The sequence below is a fragment of the Lepus europaeus genome, chromosome 6 (assembly GCF_033115175.1).
Source record: "Lepus europaeus isolate LE1 chromosome 6, mLepTim1.pri, whole genome shotgun sequence".
NCBI lineage: Eukaryota > Metazoa > Chordata > Mammalia > Lagomorpha > Leporidae > Lepus > Lepus europaeus.
In genome coordinates this window covers 123,630,810-123,655,208 of record NC_084832.1, presented here as the reverse complement: position 1 = coordinate 123,655,208, position 24,399 = coordinate 123,630,810, and the positions used below count along the sequence as shown (strand labels likewise).

The following is a 24,399-nucleotide window of genomic DNA, read 5'->3' as shown; positions in this document are numbered from 1 at the left end:
CTGTCTCCCTTGGCCATTGGACACAAACCGAATCTGTTAATTTAATCTGCAAGACCCTTCTTCACGTGGTCTTATTTTGTTGCCTGTTTCACATCTCTTTACTAAAGTATTGATTGCCATAAAAGTCTTGTAAAGCATTATCATAGAACTAAACTCAACTTCATTATTAAAAAAAACTCGAGATTTTAAGAAACAGAAGAGGAAAAAATGTGTAAACAGTCTCACCATTGTTGTCATTTTGATTTCATTCTATACTTTTTTAAAATTATATACTTACATTGCTACAATCAAATTGCATATGTAGCTTTGTGGGTTTCTTTTTGATTTATTTTTGTACATTCCATGAGGATTGGATGCATATTTTTAAATTAACATGTAATAGTTCATGGGGTACAGAGTTATATTTTAAGACACAGTATTTAGTGTGCCTATCTCCCTATCATTTCTTTATGTTTGAAGTCTTCAGTCGCCTCTCTTCCAGCTCTTAGTTATTGTGAATTAACCTGCTGAGCTATGGAACACTGGAACTTTGGGTACTAGTTATCTAGCCTTCCTGTTTCTTTCCTCCCCCACCCTTCACAGACTCCAGTAATCACTGTTCTGCATTCAGATCAACTTCTTTCAGCTTCCGAGAGAACATGTGGTGCCTGGCTTACTTCATTTAACATAATGTCCTTCACTTCCATCCATTTTGCTTCAAACAGGATTTCATTCTTCTGTATAGCTGAGTAATGTTTTGTCACATATATATATATATACTGAGATCTCATTATCCATTCTTCTACCAGTGGGCACCTCCGTTGTTTCTATGCCTTGGCTCTTGTGAATAGTGCTGCAGTACATCTAAGTGCAGGGTCACTCTGAGAGCTGATTTTCTCTGGATATGTGCTTGGAAGTGGTATAGCTGGGCCATATGGGTTCTTTGAGAAACCCCATACTATGATCCATCATAGCTGTACCATTTGTGTGTAAGGGTTCCATTTTCTCCACATTCTCGTCAGAATTTGTTATTTTTTTTCTTTTTAGTAATAGTCCTTCTGACTGGGATGAGGTACTATTTCATTGTGGTTTTGATTTGCATTTTCCTGATGGCTAGAAATATTGAACACTTTTCATGTATTTGTTGGCCATCATAGTTCTTCTTTGGAGCAATACCTATTTTATTTGTCTATTTTTAAATTAAATTATTTTTGTCAGGTTTTTTTTGGTACCTTGTATATTCTAGATTTGATTCTTTGTCAGATGAACGGTTCGTAGATGTTTTCTCCTATCTGTATGCTGTCTCTTTGCTCTGTTGATTGTTTCCTTTGCTGTGCAGAAGCTTCTACGTTTGGTGTCATCTGTGGAGGTTGTTTTTTGTTTTGATTTTAGGAAGCATGCATAAATGTTTGCGTCTTATTTTAAAATATGGAAAATAGCAACTCTCACTCATGACTCATGCCTTTCCGCCTCTCCTGGATCCCCTAATCTCATTCTCTTTATGCCTATATGTCAGTGGAACTGCAGAGACATAGCAACTTTTTGCATCAATTTAATGTGGACAGTTAATTGTACGCTAGTAGCTCCCGTGTGCTATGAAAGTGCTGTGTGCCTGGCATGTGGTTGCTGACCTTTCACACCAGTTCCCCTGTGATTGATGGGGCAGCTACATGACTAACGTCTTTCAGTTCAAACGCTGCCTCTCCAATGGAAACTACGGCACATGGTATCTGATTACTAATCATCACCCTGTCTTTCCCCATTGCTGGATATTTGTGGTTGCCTAGTTTTCGCTATTATAAATAGCATAGTTACTATTTTTATATTGTATTTTTGTATGTTAGTCTGTGTCTGAATTTTAAATTATTTCCTAATGAAGGTTCCCTGAAATGACTGTTGTAAAAGTGTTGACACATCCTGCCAGCTGCCTTCCTGAAAGGTTATTCCAGTTGTAGGGAGTGGTTCATTCTAGTGGAAGGGAAAGGAGAGAAGGGTAGTGACAATGGAGATGACACTTGAGTGGATGTTGCGGGATGAATAGTGGTGGAGAGGGCACAAGGCAGGTGCGGTGGGCAGAATATTCTGGACAGGGGAAGGAAGTGGGAGTGGAGGCACCATGTGTGAGGAGCTGTTCTTGTGCTTAGCGGCCAGCATGTAGCCTGTCAGCTTTCATTTCATAGTTGATGGGAGGGAATCAGAATAAAACTAAAGAAAAAGTTAAAATGCTAACGGGTGATTCTGCCCTGTCATTTAGTTAGGCAGCCTCTCAAATGAAAGCTTTGCCTTGAAGTTCTGAAACATTGATTTTTGTCTACTTCTCCCTTTTCCTTTCTCCAAAGGGAGAAAAAGTCTCCTGAGTATTCACGATGACTGGCAAAGCCACCAAACGTTTGTAGTCCTAGTTGCTTCCCTGAATTCCAAGGGACAAGCACAGCACATTGGCCCTAACGTACGTAGCCGTCTTCACCTGCCATCCTCTCAGGCGGTGCAAGGAAGGGGCCAGTGTTGCGGTGCAGCGGGTGAAGCTGCCGCCTGCAGTGCCAGCATCCTGTACCAGAGCCTGTTTGAATCCCCACGGCTCCACTTCTGGCCTAGCTCCCTGCTCATGTGCCTGGGAAAGTAGCAGAAGATGACCCAGGTTCTCGGATCCCAGTATCCATGTGGGAGACTGAGAGGGAGTTCCTGGCCCTGGGTTTGGCCTGGACCAGACCTGGCTGTTGGCAGCCATTTGGAGAATGAACCAGTCAACCATCTCTGTCTCTCCAATAAATAAACAAATACATTTTTTTACATGCAAGAAAGAACATGTCCTCACTTTCTTCGATTTAATATGATTTATATTCATTGGGCTGATAAAATGGAAAAAAGTAACCAAAACCTATTTCAAACTTGGGATAAGTGCCAGACGCTACAGAGTCAGATTCCATAGAAAGCGGAGCTTTAGCCGGATTTCGGCTTTTATCTGCGCGCCGGCGTGTCTGCAGGTCCCTCTTTCCAGGCTGCGGCAGGTGCTGAAAGCCACGGGGATAAAGGTGACAGGGAGAGGGAGCCAGTCAGAGTGGCCACTTCTCACTAATCCTGTCACGGCAGCGTGAAGTGCAGTATGGCCCGTAAGCCATTTCGGGTATTTTGAAGAAGGCAACTTGTAAATTATAGATTAAGTTAATAAAATATTTCTAAAGCTGCTACAGCGCTTCAGGACAAACAGGATTTTCTTTTGCACCTGACGTGTTTACTGTTGCTATGAAGATTTGGGCTAGCTGGCATTCATTCATGAATTTTATAAAGTATGAATTTAACCACTTTAAAACCTAGCTATGAGATAGAAATGAAGAACATTACAGAAACAGGAATTAGAGGTTGTTTTAAAGCAAGTTGTGCTTGTTTTGCTTTGAAGGAAATATAATAACAGGAATAGATGAAATTATCAAATGGATGATGTTTTGGGCCAGATTTAAATGGTAGTGAAAATGCTTTATCCTTAGCATTGTCATACAAATGTGTTAGAATAACTGTAGTCATAGCCCAGGAAATGGCTGCAGCCAGTCTTCTATCTCTGTCCTGTTCTGCAGAGATCCCTTTGAAGGGCTCCTTCCTACCAGCAAAGATGCAAGGCTGTCAAAAGAGAACTTTGCTCTCAAGGTTCTTGTGCACTGTTAATTTTAAAATGTGTATAAGGGTTTAAAATGTGTGTAAGTGTTGTGGCGGAGCAGGTAAAGCCATTGCCAACATATCATATGGATGCCAGTTTTAGTTCCAGCTGCTCCGTTTCCATCCAGCTCCTTGCTAATGTGCCTGAGCAAGCCTTGGAGGATGGCGCAAGTCCTTGGGCCCCTGCTCCCACATGGGAGACCTGGAAGAAGCTCCTGGCTTCTGACTTGGCTGTTGCAGCCATTTGGGGGAGTAAACCAGTGGATGGAAGACTGTTTCTCTTTCTCTATCTGTCTGTCTCTCTCTCCCTGTATCTCTGTAACTCTGCCTTTCAAATAAATAAAATAAATTTCTAAAAAAAGAAAAGTAAAACGTGTATAAAACTCTTAACGCTATCAGCAGTTAATTATGGGACTAGAAGGAGGCAAATTTATTATTTTTGCTTTATTATTTTGACTTTTATGGTTACTGTGCTGTTTAGATTACTTTACAGTCCAGACTTTTTAATATAATTTTTAAAAATTTATTTATTTATTTGAAAGAGTTACAAAGAGAGAGGGAGAAACAAAGAAAGATAACTTCCATCTGCTGATTCACTCCTCAAATGACCGCAACTGCTGGGAGTGGGCCAGCCCAAAGCCAGGAGACAAGAACTCCATCTGGGCCTCCCACATGGGCGCGGGGGCCCAAGCATTCAGGCCAACTGCTGGGAGTGGGCCAGCCCAAAGCCAGGAGACAAGAACTCCATCTGGGCCTCCCACATGGGCGCGGGGGCCCAAGCATTCAGGCCAACTGCTGGGAGTGGGCCAGCCCAAAGCCAGGAGACAAGAACTCCATCTGGGCCTCCCACATGGGCGTGGGGGCCCAAGTATTCAGGCCATCTCCTGCTGTTTTCCCAAGCGCATTAGCAGGGAGCTGGATTGGAAGTGGAGCAGATAGGACTTAAACTGACACTCACATGGGATGCCAGTGTCACAGGCAGCTGCTTAGTTGTTGCAGTTGATTTCTCAACAGTGTTGCAGTGGATTCTTTCTGAGAGGAGGAGCGTGGTGAGGGCAAGAGGCGCAGAGTCACCACACAGACCCCGGGAGTCGGGTGAAAGCAGGCCTGAGGCGAGCAGCCCGCAGACTCCTTTATTTGAGTTAGTACAACAGCTTATATAGCCAAGACCAGCCAATCCGTCAAGGGGCGGTCTATGCCCCAACCAATCACAGCCTGTTGCCAGGCAGTTTCCAAAGCCATCCAATCACAGCCTGTTGTCAGTCAGGCTCTTGTTGCCAGGCAGTTTCTGAAACCATCCAATCATGGCCTGTTGCCAGGCAGTTTCTGTTGTCAGTGGCCATCTTGGCATGACCTTTTCACCTCAGTGGCCATCTTGGCATGACCTTTCCACCTCATTCCACCACATTTCCCCCTTTTCATTTATTTTTGAGCAACGGGAGGCATGATTCTTGGCCATACCATTGTTGACCCCGTTTCCATGTGGTCTCCATATGCAGCTGTGCCTGTCTTAGGTTGTCCCCCAGGGGATCTTACCCGTCATTGCCTAACCAGCGCTCAAATCGAGAGACCACACTTAGTGTGCTGCACCACAAAGCCAGCCCCTGTCCTGACTCCTGACGTTGGTATCCGACTGCTGGTCTTCTCAGTTTGAACAAAGGAATATGTAAAATTGGAAGACTCTGCCCTCTCTACCATTTCTCTGTGAAAGAGAGGCCAGAGTCTGACACAAGGAAAATATGCAAATAAGCCCCTGAGCCGTGTGCACGGCTCCCCCGTGAACACTGACTGCCACCAGCTGGTGCATCTTTCCTTAGCAGTGAGTTCAAAGGAAACTCATAGCCACTCAAGAAAACCAGTTTCTTAGACATTTCTGCATTAAGGTGATGAAAATGACTGAAATCTTGCTTAAAATCTCTTACCAAAAACTTAAAAATTTGAAAATTGCAAGTAGAAGCCTCTGAGAAAGAAGGGCCGCAGCCCTGTGTTTAACTCTTGATTGCTTACAAATCACCTTGCACAGACGCGTGTTGTTCGTCCTCTTTTTAAACACTCATAGGTTCCTTTCCTTTTTTTTTAAAAGATATATTTATTTATTTGAAAGTCAAGGGGCTGGTGCTGTGGAGTAGCAGGTAAAGCCGTCAGCTGCTGTGCCAGCATCCCATATGGGCGCTGGTTCTAGTCCTGGCTGCTCCTCCTCCAATCCAGCTCTCTGCTGTGGCCTGGGGAAGCAGTAGAGGGTGGGCCAAGTCCTTGGGCCCCTGCTCCTGCGTAGGAGACCAGGAAGACCAGCTTCAGTGAGGCGCAGCTCCACTGTTGCAACTGAATGGGGAGTGAACCAGCGGGTATAAGACCTCTCTCTCTGCCTCTCTTCTCTCTGTTTAACTCTGACTTTCAAATAAATAAATAAATCTCTCTTAAAAAAAAAAGAAGAAGAAGAAGGAAAGAAAGAGTTACAGAAAGAGAGAGAGAGATTTTCCAACTGCTGGTTCGTTCCCCAGATGGCTGCCAATGGCCAGAACTGCTCCAGGTTGAAGGCAGGAGCCAGGAGCTCCATCCAGGTCTCCCACGTGAGTGGCAGGGGCCCAAGCAGCTGGGCCATCCCCCACTGCTCTGCCCAGGCCATTAGCATGGAGTTGTATAATAAGCAGAAGAGCCAGGACACAAACTGGCCCCCCTTCTGGATGTTGGTGTTACAGGCAGTGACTTTACCCGGTATGTCACAACTCCAGCTCCAAAATAGCCATAGATCTCTGAATCCGAGAGCCATCTAATTTTCTTTTCCATTTCTAGTTCTGGTACTTGCATATTTTGCAGAAGAAATATTTTGTACATAGCACATCAAAAAATGATAATGTGTTGTGAGGGTAGCTCAGACAGTTCATGGAAAATGGAATCAAAAGACATTGACTTAGGTGCAAAAAATTTTTGAAAACTGTGCTTACAAGAGATCTTCAAAAACTTTATATAAATGCACATTATATAAAACCTATCATTTTTTGCACCAAAATTTTCTAATTCCATTTTTGCTTTTTAAAATTTCACTACTAAGAATTTTAACAGGCATAAAGATTGTACATACTTATGGAGTAGTATGTGGTATTTTAATACATGTATAAATTGTGTAATATACAATCAGGATATATTTCTTTATGATAAAACATACAAAATACTATCTTCTGGTTTTATTTTTTAGTAGAGAAATTTTTCTACAAACTATTTTGAAATGTATTCATGTTTACCTAAAATGCTTGCATAATTTATATGAGTCTTTTTAAATACTGAAAGCAATTGACCATAAAAATAGCTTGCATTTGGGATTAGTTTGCATTGCCAGGAAGGTTGCCAGGGTAAATAAATTTTTGTTTCTAGTATTGGTGAAGGTGATTTTTATTCATTCCATATTGACTGCAAAGTTAACACTTGCCCACCATTTGTCAGTTAACCTTCCCCTTCAGTTATCCTGGTGATAGTTGCTACCTTAGAGCCAAGGCTGTGTATGTCGTACAGTGTGAGACTCAGCTTGTGCGACAGATAGAGGTGTTGACTGGTCAGTGTTGAAGTCAGTGTCAGTGAGCTCATGTGCTCACAGTGTGCGGCGCTGAGTGTCTTGTTGCGCATCCGAATGAACAGATGTCTGACGTATGCCTCCACTTCTTCCCAGGTCAATCAGCTCCGTGGCATCCCCAAGCTTCTGCAGCTTCTCAAAGTTCAGAATGAAGATGTGCAGCGAGCCGTGTGTGGGGCCTTGAGAAATCTGGTGTTTGAAGACAATGACAACAAGTTGGAGGTCGCAGAACTAAATGGGGTACCTCGGCTGCTCCAGGTGCTGAAGCAGACTCGAGACCTGGAGACAAAAAAGCAAATAACAGGTAGTGCTTCCTGAGCAGTAAAGGGCTTAACACAGTACAGCCCAACCAGGTGTGTTATGTCATCTGTTTTCCTTAACCTTTCCTGGAACAAGTGATTGATGGGCTCATTGTTATCCAAAGGAACATTGTTACCTGCTGGCTTCGAGTCTAGATGCCAGCCACGTTTGAATGGTTTTCTCATGACAGAGAAAATATTGTGAAGCTTTTGCTTAATTTTTTTTTTTTTTTAGTGGGAGGTAAAATAGCAAGGTTTATTAGGGAAGGGACATCCGTAAGGACGGATGGGCACCTCTCCAGACAGAGCCTGAGAGACTGGGGGGTGGGGGGGGGGGTGGCGGAGAAGGAGTGAAGTTACATGTTGAGTGGAGAGATTACACCTGACCAGGCCAGGCGGGCAGCTCAGCAGAGAGACAGAGGGCTGAGCGCCGCTTAATATTTTTTAATTAGAAACTCTATGCGCCTTTTACGAAATGTCTTTAAAATGACTTGTAGACAGTATTGACTGCATGAAAAGTCTGCATAAATTCACTGACAGCCAGCTTTGCAGTGTGACGGCATGTGTGAGGTTTCAAGTGTTCAAAACATTCTGAAGAAAACCAACAAGAATCTCACCCATTTATTTTTGTTGTTTACCAAACAATCAAGCTGCTGTGTCCATGCAAAGAAAGTGAAATGGAGAGTCAGATAGTTTCCTGGTGTGGAGCCTCCTGTCGCCCTCGGCTCTCGGCCCACGCACACTGTACACCAAGCGGTGTTGCTGGGCACAGCCGTCATGAGTGTTGGCTTGCAGAAACTTCAGTAAGCATCGTCAGTGTCTCAGGGGGACAGAGACATTCCTGAATTTAATTGTTACAAAACAACTCAGGGCTGGCGCTGCGGCTCACTAGGCTAATCCTCCGCCTGCGGCGCCGGCACCCCGGGTTCTAGTCCCGGTCGTGGTGCCGGATTCTGTCCTGGTTGCCCCGCTTCCAGGCCAGTTCTCTGCTGTGGCCCGGGAGTGCAGTGGAGGATGACCCAAGTGCTTGGGCCCTGCACCCCATGGGAGACCAGGATAAGCACCTGGCTCCTGCCTTCAGATCAGCGCGGTGCGCTGGCCACGGCGACCATTTGGGGGGTGAACCAACGGCAAAAGGAAGACCTTTCTGTCTCTCTCTCTCACTGTCCACTCTGCCTGTCAAAAAAAGAAATGAATACTTTTTAGTATGTACAATTTCGTTTAAAAGTGGTGTTAATAGTTGACAGTGTCCTGGTAAATACTTGCTTTAAAAGGAAGTGCTCCCTACGTGTCATTTTAAATTGAATTGAATATGTTCTGTATTTCTGCCTTCCTTACTTTGTTCTGCAACAGTTTTCATCCTTTCCCACACATTGTTTTAATTATATCGTCTTCGCATATCACATCTCTTCCCGTGACATGGAAGGTTGTACTCACACCTGTCCCATGAGAGGTTCCCTTCCATATTGGTGACTCATCTTACAGTGCCTGTAGAAGCTTGCAGGTGTCAGGCACAGAGAATCATAGTATGTTAAGGTTACAGATTTTGTTTGTCCTAAAGCAGGAAAGATAGCAGATTTAAAGCCAGGAGCCTGAAGCTTCTTCCAGGTCTCCCACATGGGTGCAGGGACCCAAGGACTTGGGCATTCTTCCACGGCTTTTCCAGGCCATATCAGAGAGCTGGATTGGAAGTAGGGTAGCTGGGACTCAAACTGGCACCCGTGTGGGAGGCCAGCACCATAGGCAGCAGCTTTACCTCCTGTGCCCCAGTGATGGCTCTAGAACCTAACATTAGCAGCACAGTAATGGAGGTGGGCATTTGACTGCCAGTTAAGACACCTTTGTCCCATATCAGAGTACCTGTGTTCCGTACCTGGCTCCCCTTCTGACCCCAGCTTCCTTCTGGTGTACACTGTGGGAGGCAGCAGTGATGACTCGGGTAATTTGGCCTTGCCATCCATGTGAGTCACCTGGATTGAGTTCCCAGCTCCCAGGTTTGGCCCTGGGTAAGAGCCATTGCTGGCATTTGGGGTAGTGGATAAGAGCTCTGTTTATCTGTTTCTTTCTTTCTCTCTCTTTCTTTCTTCCTCTCTCTGTCTCTTCTTCCCTCCCTCCCTCCTTCTCAAAAGTGGAAAAAAGAGCCCTCTCATTTGCCTGCCTGCTTATTCATGAAGGAAGTGTATTTCACTGTGGACCTTGAAGGAGAGCTGGGCTTTGGACTGATGGTAGGAAGAACAAGAGGTATTCCTGGCAAGTGAACAGCAGTGCCAAGATAGAGGCTGGAAGAAGCTGCCAGTCGTGCAGAGGGAACTTGGAAGATAGAGTGATTGGAGTTAGGGGGCGTGGTGGTTGGAAAGTTTGGGAGGGCAGGGGTGTGTGGGTGTTTGTGTGTGTGTGTGTGTGTGTGTTTCAAGGGAATAGTCCACTGACTCACACTGCCTTTCCTCTTGCTCGGGCAGTAGGAAAAGAACACTGTGATGTTGATGCCATAGCAACCATCCAGGCATCATTAATGATCTGGAGAGCTGATATACATGGAATTGGCTGTGCAGTACAGAGAATTTCTGGTACAAGCCAAACACCCTGCCTGGAGAGTGTTCATTACTTGTTAATTGAACTGAACTGATACTCGAGTGCTTGATATATACCCTTCTAAGTAACTCGCTTTGGCTCTGTTCACATGAGTGCGAAATAAGTGCTTTCTCTGCATGTTCTGAATCTTTCCTTATTGTTCCGTTTCTGTGGCTTTTTACTGAGCCCCTGTTATGTGTTAAGCTAGGACTTTCTATTTTGCATCTCACCTGACAGTTGCATAAGGGGTGGGAGCATCGTCAGTGATTTGCATATCGTCACGAGGAGGCCCAGGGGTTAAGGACGCTGCCCAGAGTTACCTCGCTAGTGAAGAGCGAAGCTCGTTTTAAACCCACTTTTATCTGGGCGTTTTGCTGCCCCATCCCATTCGTTCCTTTTGGGACACACAGTCACCCCTTTTTGTATTTCATCTTGGGGAGGAACTGTGTGTGAGTCTCAGATCAGAGAGCTCTACCTGACTCTTCTTCTGCCTGTTCTTGGCCTCTGCATTGGTCCAAGCCATCTTTATTTCTCTGATAGTAGCCTCTCACCTGGCCTCTGGGATTCAGCAGTGCACATTGCCAGATAATCCTCCACTCTGTCGAGTGAGTTCTTTCTAAAATGAACCTCTGTGCCTCTGTGCCTGTTACCTGTAAGATGAAGCCATGCCCTGTAACATCCCACACAAAGATAGATGATTCAAGCCCAGGGGCCCTCGGTAGCAGTGTCTGCTCTCAGTCCTTCCAGCTCAGGACCTGCAGACATGTCCGTTTTCTTGTACCACTGTCTTGGTCTCCGCTATGGTGTTGGACTGGAATCCTTTTCCACACCTGGACCACCTGGTGAACCCCTAAGTGTACACCTATGGAATTCACTTCTCTGAAGCATTTCAGATGCCATGCTTTCATACTTTCTCTCAGCCCCTCCCCCCTGAACAGAGTTCTGCAGGAAGGGGACTCCCTGAACCCCCTTGCATCCTTGATAACTCACTAGGTCGCCACCTGTGTCGTGCTTGGGTAGTTAACGCAGTGCTAACTGCATTGCTCATGTGAGTTTCTCAACAACTCTTCATGTCTGGCCCAATGTAAATCTGGTCCCTGTGGCCTGGGTATTTCTAGGTTACAAACAAGGAAGAGAGTCAGGTGTGCTTTAAGAATAAGACTCTGAATTTCAGGAGGAAATATAAAGCATGAACCATGTGTTTCTGTGTGTGAATAAGAAAGTCAGCATCAGAACCTTATTTCCTGGGGAAGAACACAAGTTCACTGATCTTCTGGCATTTTCAGTGCCACCCTAAAAGGGAAACTTCCCCCTTCCAGTGAAAGGACTTGAGTGTGGCAGTGTCGTTTTAATTGAAATGAGAATAGCGCATTGTAGTCCATCTTCAGGGTTATCGAGGAGCATTTGCTGGAGTGAGCAGACTGGGCCTTGGTCGAAAGCAGAGGGAGCGTGATGAGAAGGGACAGGGGTTCCTGTCCATCCCATGCACATTACATAAGGAAGAGTCGGGATGAGTGAAGCTTGCTAAAAATACAGATTGACCTCTGCGCATTTTATGGAGGTATCTAATTGGCTTTCTCCATTTAAGTAAAATGTCAAAAAAACGTGTCAGTATAAAAAAGTCATTCTGTACTTTCTTTAAATAATTCAGTGTTTTATTCTGCATTCAAAATATACTTTTTATGTAACTTGGAATAAATAGCCTTTTAAAGAACTTGATATTCCAGGTGAGACTTTAAAAATTTGGGTGAAAGGAGGTATAGATCTATGCCAGGGAAATTGTAAAAATAATAATCATCATTGCCATGGGGCTGGTGCTGTGGCAGAGCAGGTAAAGCTACCAGCTACAGCACCGACATCCATACGGGCTCTGGTTGGAGTCCTGGCTGCTCTACTTCCCATTTAGCTCTCTGCTGTGGCCTGGGAAAGCAGTGGAAGACGGCCCAAGTCCTTGGGACCCTGCACCCATGTTGGAAACCCAGATGAATCTCCTGCTTCTGGCTTTGGTCTGGCCCAGCCCTGACCATTGTAGCCATTTGGGGAATGACCCAGCAACTAGAAGATCGATCTCTCTCTTTCTCTCTTTCTCTTTCTCTTTCTCTCTCCCTCTTTCTACTTCTCCTTCTCTGTAACTCTGACTTTCAAATAAATAAATAAATCATTAAAAAAAAATCCTCCTCTTGTTCAGTGGTCATTTTGAAAAACAAGGTTAAAAAGAAGCACTTCTCTCTTTTGTCCTCTCCACTATTACCATTCCTTCTTCCTTTGCCTTATTCTTCCATGAAGACAAGGACTCACTAATAAAATGTGCAAGTTTTGCTAAGTGTTAATGCAGATTTAGGTAAATAGATAGATTTCCTGTCTTAGAGGTGAGATTAATAAAACATGAGTTTTAATATCTATAAGATGCTTTTATTAGTTAGCTACTCTTTTGCAAACATCACAGTTGGCAGTCAATTTCTAGAGAATAGAGTTATGAATATCTCATAATTACTAATTACCCAAATTTATACCCCTATCAGAATCCTGTTCCATTTCTTTTTGGTTAGAATGAGAGCCTAGTGATTAAAATTACAGGTAGAACAGCTCCAACAAAAAATTGTAATAATAGGAACTTTGGTACTATGAATACATGGGTCAGAAGTTAAAAGTGAAACCAATAAAAACCTAAACCCTAAATATATACAGATTTGCTATGGATTGAATAGGGTATGGCTTCCAAATTCATGCACATGTTTAAAGTTTAAACCCTGAAAGTCTTAATGTTGATGGTGCTGAGAGCATGGATGCTTAATCAAATTACAGTATTTAGGAGGTGGGCCTAGTGGGGGTCCTTAGGTTACTGGTAGCCTGACCTTGGAAGGTAGCTCTTGTGGGCAGGTCAGGGCCTGGTGGGGTCCTTAGGTTAGTGTGGAACTGACCTTGGAAGGTAGCTCTTGTGGGCAGGTCAGTTATTGGAGTCGAGTGGACCTGGCTGCTCTGCGTGCTGCCTCACCATGTGATTGTCACACACTCTGCCGTTGCCATCCACACAGCCAAGCCAGTAGGGCCTGCCAGGTCCTACACTCTAAACCTCCGAACCCAGTAGCCAAAATAAACCTTCTTCCCTCATAAGTAGCTTGTCTTAGCTATTTTGTTACAGTGACAAGAATCTGCCGAATACAGAAATCTAGAATCTGCCCACTGTAAGGGACACCTGCTATTCAGAGTCACCTAGTCCACTGGTTTCCTAATGCCAGAGGTTGGAATAATTTTCTTCATGTGAACTCCTGAATCCATCCTGAATCCCTGGCTCAGTGAACGCAGAGTGTGGCTACCCAAGACTGTCGTTCCAAATTGCTACTGGAAGCTCTAGTCTAACACTAATTTTGCTGCAACACAAACCCCTTGTCAGTGTTTCAGTAAGGGAAGAGCTCAGTTTTATCTGCTGCAGTGACAGAGCTGGATTGTCTTACAAGTAGGTCTTTCTCTTTTTTTCCAAAGTTATGTTAGCACTGTTAAATTCTCAGTGAGCCAAAATCTCCAATTTGCATTTCTTAGTTACTAGGGAACATGCATTCTTACTTAGGCTGGCCCTAGTATCTTTTGGCTTTGTGTAAAGTACTTTCCCAATTTTTCCACTGATATTTCACTTTTCAAAAATATATAAAAACTGTGTATTAAGGGTACTAATCCTTTATCTCCTATTACTGGTTGTGTGTGTATGTGAGAGAGAGAGAGAAAGAATGTATATATTAATGTATATAACCCCAAATGTCTATTGAATATTGGAGCTCTTTCCTACCTTCCTGCAATCCACAAAGTTGACAGGCATGGCATTTCCACACAATATCCTACATTAAAAAATTCAAATTATACTAAAACTAAGTAACCATATACTTAACGTAGAAATAATGTGGTATGCCTTGCTACAAAAGATACTGCCTGTTGAAGGAAAAATTCCATTTCCTTTGTTCAAATTAATCCTCTCTGGTTTTTGTTGTGAGGTATGCCTTCCCTTTGAGTGCCCTGTGTGGTCCTTTTTAAAGAAAAAATGTCATTGTGCCTGCCCTTGGGCAGGCTGAGGCTGTTCATTTATTTGCGTATTTAGAACTCAGGAAGCTTTCTTCATCCGTTTTCTCTTTGCTCTCTAGCTGCCTTTAAACTGTTTCCCACCACCTTCTGTGTTTTATTCTTTCTGTTGCACTTCCTGGGCCTCTTGAGATAAAGTGGGAGGAATGAAGACCTTGTGTTACAGAGCTGTGGTTAAGGAACTCTCTGCTCTCTAAACCTAGGGGCTAGTTTGATCAGAAAATGACTCCCAGAAAGCCAGAAATTCACCTGACACCAGACCCAACGCTACTTTATGTAATAGCAGCTATATGTAGGCTGCAGTGGGAATTTCGTTACTGTATCAAAAACCAATTTTGAGGGATCCTCAGAAAGTACATGAAAAATGTGCGTTACGGAAAAACAAGTGTGGATTTCAACAATTTTTACACCCAAATATGCTCACCTTTTGATTCCATTTTTTGCTAACTTTTTGAATTCCCTTCTATGTATACACAGCTACAGCGAACTGTTGAAGCCCGAAAGTCCATATTAGGCCTCGAGTGCTTTAATTGATCGGGCTAGATACAAGTAGGATGGAGTAACTGCCAGGTTTAACTGCGCAGACTGTTTAGTGTGCGTTAAAGGCAGGGGGATGATGTCACCACCTAACCCAGCCAACACTGCCCTTTATGCCTGCCCTTCCTCGTTTCTGGGGATGGGCAGGCAGCACAGGGAATCGAGAAGTCAGGGATTGTTGGCTCTGTTATTCCCTTCCCTTTCTGTCCCCTCTCTCTTTCCCTTTTCCTAGATGATCGTGAGTGAGGGGAACAAGGTATGAAAGATAGCAAGGCCAGTTTATACCTGTTGGGAGTCACTCAGGTAGCAAGCAGTAGATACACATGTTTCCACTGAATCTGAAGTATTTGAGCACCAAATTTATGAGAAAAACAAATCCTAAATATAAATACTACTGTCTGTTCTTGCTCAGTAGCAATCTTCAATTTCCACTTCACAGATGCCCTAGGAAGCACACAGTATACTATTCTCTTAATTTCTTCCTGATCTGCTTTGTGTGGTCCTTCCCTTTAATGTGGGGATTTAGAAGGAAAGAGAAAAGTTAATAAATGCTGTACTGGTGTTGGGCCAGGACTTGGACCTAGCAAACTGGAGTACTCCTTTCTGTCTCTCAGGGCTAAACCATAAAGACAGACATACGTAAACTCCCGGAGGGCATAAACAGAGCGTTGGTTTGGAGGCAATAAACACTAATTGGTGGTGTTGATCAGCCACTGTTGACAAGCATGGAGGGAGGCTCTCTGCAGGCTTTGCCTGCTGTTGATTCAAGCAAAATGTCAAGTGAAAGTCACAGGCAGCGTCAGCGGGAGGCAAGGCGAGGTGTTCTCCCCATTATCCCAGGGGAAGAAATAGAGCTTCTATAACAGTAAGGCCTTATCCTCAGCAGAGCTGCTGCAGTCTCCTGGTGATGAGCTCAGAGCTGATTATGCCAGTGCAGCCAGCTTTGTGCTAGGGTCCTTTAAGACAAACAGCAGTAAGTGCTTAAGTACTTCTGGCTTTCACTCCCATGCCTGCTTAATTTAAAGCCATGCAGTTTTATGTCATAGGCTGTGTGTCTTTAATTGTTCCTATGGGCCAGCTGCCGTTCTCATCTAGAGAGCTATAAACAGATCCTTTCAGTTGACAGAAGGCCCGTCTACCTTCCCCTTTCCCCCAACTCCTGGCAGCCAGATCCTTTCTCCCCCGGGACTGGTCAGATCTGGCGGTGACAGCCTTAACGAACGTTTCCGTGGTCGCTTAGGCTGCACCCTGCGCTGTACTCATTGTGACTCTGCTTTTCCAGGTTTGTTGTGGAATTTGTCCTCTAACGACAAACTCAAGAACCTCATGATAACAGAAGCCTTGCTCACCCTCACGGAGAGCATCATCATCCCCTTCTCTGGGTGGCCTGAAGGAGACTACCCCAAGGCAAATGGTCTGCTGGACTTTGACATATTCTACAACGCCACCGGCTGCCTCAGGTACTGCCCCTGCGCCAGGCAGCACGCAGGCAGTCCATGTGTCTGCCGCTCTGTCTTTCCTGCAGTCACACCCTTTGTTATCTTCTTTGAAAGACAGAGATAGAGGTGTCCCAGCTGCTCTTTCACTTCCCAGAGGTCAACAACAGCCGTGGCTGGGCTAGGTCAGAGCCAGGAACTGGAAACTGAATCCAGCCCTTCCACGTGGGTGGCAAAGACCCGAATACTTGAGCCATCAGTGCTGTCTTCCAGGCGGCACATGAACAGGAAGCTAGAGTCAGAAGCAGAGCCAAGAATAGAACCTAGGTGCTGTAATGTGGAATGTGTACATTCCAGGAAGGAGCACTTTTTTTCTTTTTTTAATTTTGAAGGGCAGAGAGAGCGAGATCGAGAGGGAGAGAGACAAAGGTTGGGGGGGGGGGGTCTTCCATCTGCAACAGCTAGGAGGGAGAGAGAGACAGAGAGAGAGAGGATGGGGGTGGGGGGTGTCTTCCATCTGCAACAGCCAGGGCTGGGCTAGGCTAAACCCAAGAGCCAAGAGCTTCCTCTGGGTCTCCCACATGGGTGCAGGACCCCAAGCCCTTGGGCCATTTTTAACTGCTTTCTCAGTCCATTAGCAGGGAGCTGGGTTGAAGGCGGAGGAGCGGAGACTGGAAGCAGCACCCATATGGGATGCCAGTGTGGCAGGCAGAGGCTAACCCTGGAAGTGTGTTAACTGCTACATCAAATGCCTGCCCCAGTGTCTATGACTGTTCTGTTGGTAACAGAGAGAATTTGTTAATGATATTTATTTTATAACACAGTAATACAAAGGTACTTCAAAAAATTGGTGGGAAAATGGCATAAAAATTTTATTTTGAAGGGGCTGGCACTGTGGTGTCATAGGCTAAGCCTCCTATGCATGCAGCACCGGCATCCCATATGGGCGCTGGTTCGAGTCCCGGCTGCTCCACTTCTGATGCGCTTCTCTGCTGTGGCCTGGGAAAGCAGTGGAAGATGGCCCAAGTGCTTGGTCCCCTGCACCCATGTGGGAGACCAGGAGGAAGCTCTTGGCTCCAGGCTCCAGATTGGCTTGGCCACTGTGGCCTTTTGGGGAGTGAACCAGTGGATGGAAGACCTCTCTCTGTGTCTCTCCTTCTCTTTGTCTGTAACTATATCTCTCAAATAAATAACATTTAAAAATTTTTTTTAAGTTTATTTTGAAAATCCATGCATAGCTTTTCATAGTACATATTTTCATGAACTTTTTGAAGACCTCTCCTATGCATGGATTTCAAGATTTTTTTTTTCAGCAAAATGTGTCTTAATTGAATTTTCCATGACTTTTGGAAGTTCCCTCATATATATCAAACACCAGTTTTGTGTAGTTTTATGGTAGCTACTCAGGGCTGTATGAAGGTAAGTAAGTAAATCCCTTAAAGAACCTTTCATCTCCCGGGGGATTCAGATGAACACAGCTACCCTGAAATGTTGAGAGCAGAAGACCTCAAAACACAGTGAGTCCAATAGCAACAGCAGCATCCCTGGAATGTTAACGTTAGAGTTCTGAGGCTCCACCTAAGACCTACTGAACCAGAACTCACAGGGTAGGCCCAGCAGTGTGGCTTTAACAACCCCGCCGGGTGATTGTGATGGACTGGACGCTAAGGTTTGAAAAGTAGGTGTCAGGGGTATAAGTGAAGCCCTGCGGCGATGTAGAGCAAGGGCCCCTCCTTGCCGGCTGTGAGAGATCAGAAAGGCACCAGGGAAGAGGGGCCAGATAAGCTGGGCCTTGCTGGACTCTCTGCAGAGTCAGAAGTTCTCTAAAGACAGAGGATGACATTCTTGAAGGCTGACGAAGAGCCCGTGAGGTCTCCCTGGAATCCGTCTTGTGAACCGCTTTTCCACGGTGCTCTGATCCACTGAGCGTCTGCTCAGACACAATGCAGGTCATAAAATGTTGCGTGGTGCCGTGGCCTCGCTGTGTACAGTTCCTCACGCGGCAGACACAGCCGTCAGGACTGCCCACTGGAAATGGTAGAAACTAAACTCACGCTTGTAGAAGCCAGGGAGACTCATGGTGCGTGTGGCTGAGACGTTGATGGTCCCCCGTGGAAGTTGAAGAATTGGACAGTGAGTCCTGGCCTCACAGACCCGGGGGCGAGGGGGAAGTTCAGCAGTGTTGGGACTCATTCTTTTGCATCTTGATCTCATACCTGTTTGCTCATCTTTTTGCGCATTGGGCTCATTCCCTACAGATGGGAAAAAGCCATTCCCACTTAGCAGACAGCTTGGTTCTAGGCAGCCTTTGCTAAGCCCTGCCGCAGGGAAAGCACAGTTGTTCCTTCTGAACTGTGTCAGCCCCAGGGAAGGTCCTCTCTGGCCCCTGTCGGAAAGGTGCACATCAAAGTCGATACCGGTCCCTAAACTGGCGTAGCCTGGCCGGAGACTTCTATACTGCGAGGGTGGGGAGTCTGTCACTATAACAGGAGGCATCAGAATACTTTCTGGGGCAAACAGAGCAAAAATGGAAGACACCCTGACCGCATAGACAAAGATACTTGCAGGAGTTTGTGGGGGCAGGTGTTTTGCTTAGTGGTTGAGACCCCTCTTGGGATTCAGCCCTGGCTCTGCTCCGGGTTTCAGTTTCCTGCTCGTGCACGCACTGGGAGGCAGAGATTGATGGCTCAAGTAGTGGAGTCCCTGCCACACATGGCTTGAATTTAGCCCCAGCCATCGCCAGCAGGAAGTGAACCAGTGGATAGGAGATCTTTCTTATCTGTCTCTCTTTGCCTTCCAAATAAATTTTTAAAGTTTATGGAAACATGGGATTAAAAGATAAGCTTTTTGGTGGAAATGAAATTTGACACTCATGCATGCTTTTTTGATAGTATGCATTTTCCATGAATGGCTTGACTACCCCTTGTATACATGGATTTCTAATTCTTACTCATCAGAATAAATTTATCTTTTAATTTCATTTTCCACAAACTTAAAATTAAGTACCCATACACATAGTCCCTCCACATCCTACCCTGCTGTTTATCCCTCCAAACTTGTTTTCCCTAAGATGTCCTAGTTCCTTCACACAGTCAAAGCTTTCTTTAATTTTATTTGTCCGATAAACATATTCTGTTATCTGCCCATTGAATACGTAATCTCCTCAGCATTTAACACCGAAGGTGAAGTTCACTTTTTCCAGTTTCCCCAGCAAAAAGCATGGCTTGTTCCTAAGAGTTTCCACAAGCATTTGTAGGCGTCACTCCTACTGTAGACTTTATCACGTTACTGTTGCATGATGAGTGTTTGCTGCTGGATGGTAAACTCCTCCAACAGCTAAGTCTCTGTATGTTATTTAAATCTTTAATTTCTGATATCTAGCCTAATTTCTGGAATATTGTAAGGAGGGGTATACAGTATTTGGATGAAATGAGCAACCCAGTGAATGAGCAAATGAAAACACACGGTGAACAGGTGGGCAGTCAAGTGTGGCCAGTGTGGGGTTTCTGACAGAAAGTAAGCAAACAACGGAAGTTGGAAACACAAGCCAAGGCCAGATTGTGGGGGCCTTGAGGGTAATGTTAAGGAATTTGTTATTTTTCGTCTGCAAGTGAAATAAGCTACTGTGAAGGGCAGAAATATTAGTGGAAGGGAGGAAATTACAGTATTAACAGGAAAGGTATAGTGAGCACGTGAACATGTGTCAGGTGCAGATCTCTTCTTTGGTCTCCACTTACGAATGAAGAGCAGAAGATACATGAGCACACCTCAGAAAGTTTATGTGAAAGTGAAGGGAAAGATTTATTTGTTTTGGTACTAAAAATTTGAAATTCATGCGTAGTTTTTTCATAAAACAAATTTTCCATGAACTTTTGAAGATTCCTCCTAAATGCAAGGAATTCAGTATATTTTTGCACCAATGTAAAATTATCTGTTATTTCTGCTTTCCACAGATCTCTTGAGGTACCTTTTTATGTAATTTAGGGAAGGCAGTGGCCCAGTTGGCATGTTTTCCAGAACATGTAACACCCCAGTCAGAATGACACTGTTTCATACAGTGTTTGCAAAATAATCCTAACTACTGATTTGGACTCTTTCCAAAATCAGAATGTAGCAAAAGCCTGGGAAATTGAATATCATGGTGTATGTGCTTACTGAAATGTCTGTTTTTATTTCATCTGTATATCTAGGTTATTACAATAATAACTAAAATGTATTACGTTTTGTGTTCTAGAGGTATTCTCAGCAGTAACCCTTACAAAGGAGATTTTCGCTGATTTTATGGATGAGAAAACAGAGGCTAAGGGAGTTTAGGTGATTTTCCCAAAGTCAAACAACAGGTAGTAGAGCTGGAGTTCGGGTCCAGGAGGCTGGTCTCCAAAGCCATAGCTCTTCATCAGAATGCCAGAAACGTTCATGGGCGTCACGTGTCCACAGTCCGTGCTCCTCGCACTCTCGCAGCATCACTGTCAGTGTACACCCAGACCCAGTTCTCAGTAGGGCACTGTGTCTGCATCTCAGCATTTCTGTTGTAGAAGTTCTGTGTGAGTGGAACTCTGTGGTGTTTCATCTGGTCAGGCTGAAGCACGAGACCAGTGGCGGTGACTCCATGGGCACTAAAGACCACCAGGAAAGTATTCAGGATGTCGCAATATAAAACCTCACAGGAAGCTGCAGTCTACGAGTGTTAATTTCCATGGCAGTAGAGCTGTCTGCTGAGTAGCTCCTTTTTTATGTCCCTGTTTACTCTAAATGTGTTTTAAGTTAGATATTGACTGCTTTTAGTAAGAATCACTCTTAGTTGCCTTATAAGGCCATAAATGTCAGCAAATGTCTTGATTGTTACTAATTCATATGAGAGATTCTCTCCCCCAATGGATTGAGATACAGCAGTGAACTGAATTGGCAGCCTAGGTAGTATTTTTGGCAATGTGTCTGACTTAGTTTACTGTAGTACATCCCTTTCATCTACTCTGGAGAAAAAGTTATTTAAACACCAGTGACTTTCTCCCTTGACTTGACACTGAGATCACTTCTGATATGTGTGTAGCACTGGTGCTGAGTGTGTCTCCTTTGCTTGTAGAATGGTCCTTTGTGAATGAACTTGTGGCAGTGACTCCGGTTCTGCCCGGCACACCTGCTCCGGTGAGAGCACATTCATCTAGGAGAACATGCGTGGCCAACCCTGTCAGGTGCAGCACATTTGCCCAGTATCATATCATTTGCCCATAGGATTAAGTATCTGCCTGCAGCATTGACCATGGCCTGGGTGCTCTCTGTAGATCCCTTTGGAATTATGTATTTTTCATAATTGAAGTCATTCACTGAAAGGTGATACAGATTTTCCAATTGGCACAACGATGTGCTCTTGCAAGTTGTTTTCTTAGGTCACATTGTACTGGCATAATGAGTAGTAAATTCCAAGTTAGGGAAGGAAAAATAAACTGGCCCACTCCTGTGTGTGCTGGAGCTCGTACGTGAGGGTGGCTGTTGGCATCTCTTCAGAATTCCATATTCAGTGACATCATGTTGGCAGCTTGAAGCCAGCCACAGCGGGAGTGTTCTCAGAAATTGATGCGGGCTAAAGATTGGAGGTCTCCTATACCCTCCCTTGCTGCTGGCCCTGCATTTCCACTAATTGGTTACTTTACCATCAAAATGTGGATAACCAGGACACAGGCCTGTTTCCCCATATGCATCTCTTATCAAAGAAACAGCAGTTCCTGTATTTCTTGGGAGGGATTATGAAATTTTAGCATTTTTTTTTTCAAAATTGTATTTACTTGAAGTATCTAGTGTAACTTGCTTCAAATATTTGATGACTGATTCCAATTAATAGGCTGCTCTTCCAAATATGTGAAATTGCAAGAGATTTGTGTGGCACTCATAGAAATTTGAACTACTATATCCCCACTGTCTGTGCCTATGTACATGTGCACACATATGTACATACACACACACACACACGATGTAAACCGCTTCTTTCCTGAGTAGCATGAATTCATACTGTGGTTTCTGGTGCCAATTCTTGGGAGTTGTGTGACTATCAGATCTCTGTGTTCCACATCACTTATTTAAAAAAAAAAAACATTTGGTTCTGCCATAAATAATGCAAGTGGTGAGTCCAAAATTTCTGTCAACGGTTTTTCATTATTTCTCCATTCCTCCATGCCATGTTTTAAAAGTATTATTTATGTATTTATTTGAAAGACAGAGTGACAGGGAGAGCCAGACACAGAGACATTGTCCATCTGCTGGTTCACTCCCTGAATGTCCACTACAGCCAGAGCTGGCACAGGGGGAAGCCAGAAGACAGGAGCCAGGGTCTTTATTCAGGTCTCTTACATGGCGGGCAGGATTCCAACTACTGTAACCATCATCCACTGCCTCCCAGAGGCATTGGCAGGAAGCTGAATCATACGTCGAGGCAAAGGGCTAGTGCCGTGGCTCCGCATGTTAAGCTGCAGCCTGTAGTGTGCGCACCCCATCTGGGTGCCCAGTTCATGTGCTGGCTGCTGCACTGCCAATCCGGCTCCCAGCTAATGGGCCTGGGAAAGCAGCACAAGATGGCCCAAGTTCCTGGGTCCCGGCCACCCACGTGGGAGACCCAGAAGAAGCTCCTTGCTCCTGACTTTGGCCTGGCCTAGCCCTGGCCGTTGCAGCCAGATGAACCAGCAGATGGAAGATATCTCTGTTTCTCCCTCTGTCTCCCTGTAACTCTGCCTTTCAAATAAATTAATTAATTTAAAAAAAAAAGTGGAGGCAAGGTCCATCCTAGGCACTCTGGCGCAGTTTATTGGCTTCCCACATGGTAGCTTGATCTGCGCTAAAACGCCCGCTTCTTCCCTGTCATTCTTACCATGGCTTCTTTCTTTCTTTTTCTTCCCTTCTACTTGTGAAGCAATTTATGGATAAGAAACTAGTGAGCTTTCAGGCAGTCCCTAAGCAAGTTTAAGACCACGAGAAACGGGAGGGGCTTTGTAAGACTAGGGAATGGAAAAATCGCTTGCCCGCGAAGCAGTGAGGTTCATATGATTGGAAAACACTTCAGGCCATACCTGGAAACGTCCAGGCAGTCTGCTTGGGAGTCTTGCTCTTCAGCTGAAGAATTGAAGTGCAGGTGACCCTTCCACAATTACATATAGAAGCATTTATCAGAAATAGGAAGAATGGCAACCCTTTTACATTTGCTTATTATGCAACCTGCTGAATCCAAGGCAATGTTTTGAGTTTCAGAAATTTTGCAGAAGAATGGGATGTATATTTACCCTGGAGGAATGAACTTGGGGACCTATCTCTGCCCTGGAGGACTGTGGGGTTAGTGGAGATGCAAAGCACCTGAAAAAGAGGTAGTGACATCTGTGCCGAGAAGTATACAAGAGGAAGGGATGGGCTGTTAGTGGAGACAGGTGGTTGCCTGACTCCGGTTGCCTGAGGGAAATTTCCTGCAGAAAGTGACACTTAAAGTCCACTTGAAAGATGAGTGAGGGGCCGTGCGCTGTGGAGTAGTGGGTAAAGCTGCCGCCTGCTGTGCTGGCATCCCATTTGTGCACCAGTTAGAATCCTGGCTGCTCCACTTCTGATCCAGCTCTCTGCTATGGCCTGGGAAAGCAGTAGAAGATGGCCAATTCCTTGGGCCCCTGCACCCACGTGGGAGACCCAGAAGAAGTTCCTGGCTCCTGGCTTCGGATCTGCCCAGCTCCCACCATCGTAGCCATCTGGGGAGTGGGCCAGCAGATGAAAGACCTCTCTCTCTCTCTTCCTCTGCCTCTCTGTAACTCTGCCTTTCAAATGAATAAATAAATCTTTAAAAAAAAGATGAGTGGGTATTTGAACATCCCTCTTTTTTAAAAAAATATTTATTTATGTGTTTACAGACAAAGAGAGGGAGAAACAGGGAGAGGAAAGTCATCCATTTGCTGGTTCACTCCCCAGATGGCTGCAACGGCTGGAGCTGAGCCTATTGGAAGCCAGGGGCCAGGAGCTTTGGCCCTTGGGCCATCTTCTGTTGCTTTCCCAGGCCATTAGCAGAGAGCTGGATTGGAAGTGGAGCAGCCAGAACTGGAACCAGTGCCCATATGGGATGCTGGTACCACAGGCTGAGGCTTTACCCCCACTACGCCACAATGCCAGCCCCATTTCTCTGTTTAGTTCATCATTCTATCAAGTCATCTTATTTTTAAGTATAGTCATATTGAAAATATTAATGCATAGATACCTAATAATTTGTTTTCCTGAGTTACTGTAGTTTAACCATTTTAAGATAAAGGCTTACAATACTGCTACC

General features: G+C 44.8%; 1 protein-coding gene across 2 annotated transcripts in view; it reads left to right on the top strand.

Annotated features, from left to right (window-relative positions):
* Positions 1-24,399, top strand: part of PKP2 (plakophilin 2) — a 94,173-nt gene that overhangs the window by 33,982 nt on the left and 35,792 nt on the right. For both annotated transcript variants that reach the window (XM_062195059.1, XM_062195058.1), the window contains exons 5-6: positions 7,295-7,502; positions 15,959-16,136. In XM_062195059.1, the coding sequence (XP_062051043.1) occupies positions 7,295-7,502; positions 15,959-16,136 (386 nt within the window). The remainder of the gene's footprint in view (positions 1-7,294; positions 7,503-15,958; positions 16,137-24,399) is intronic.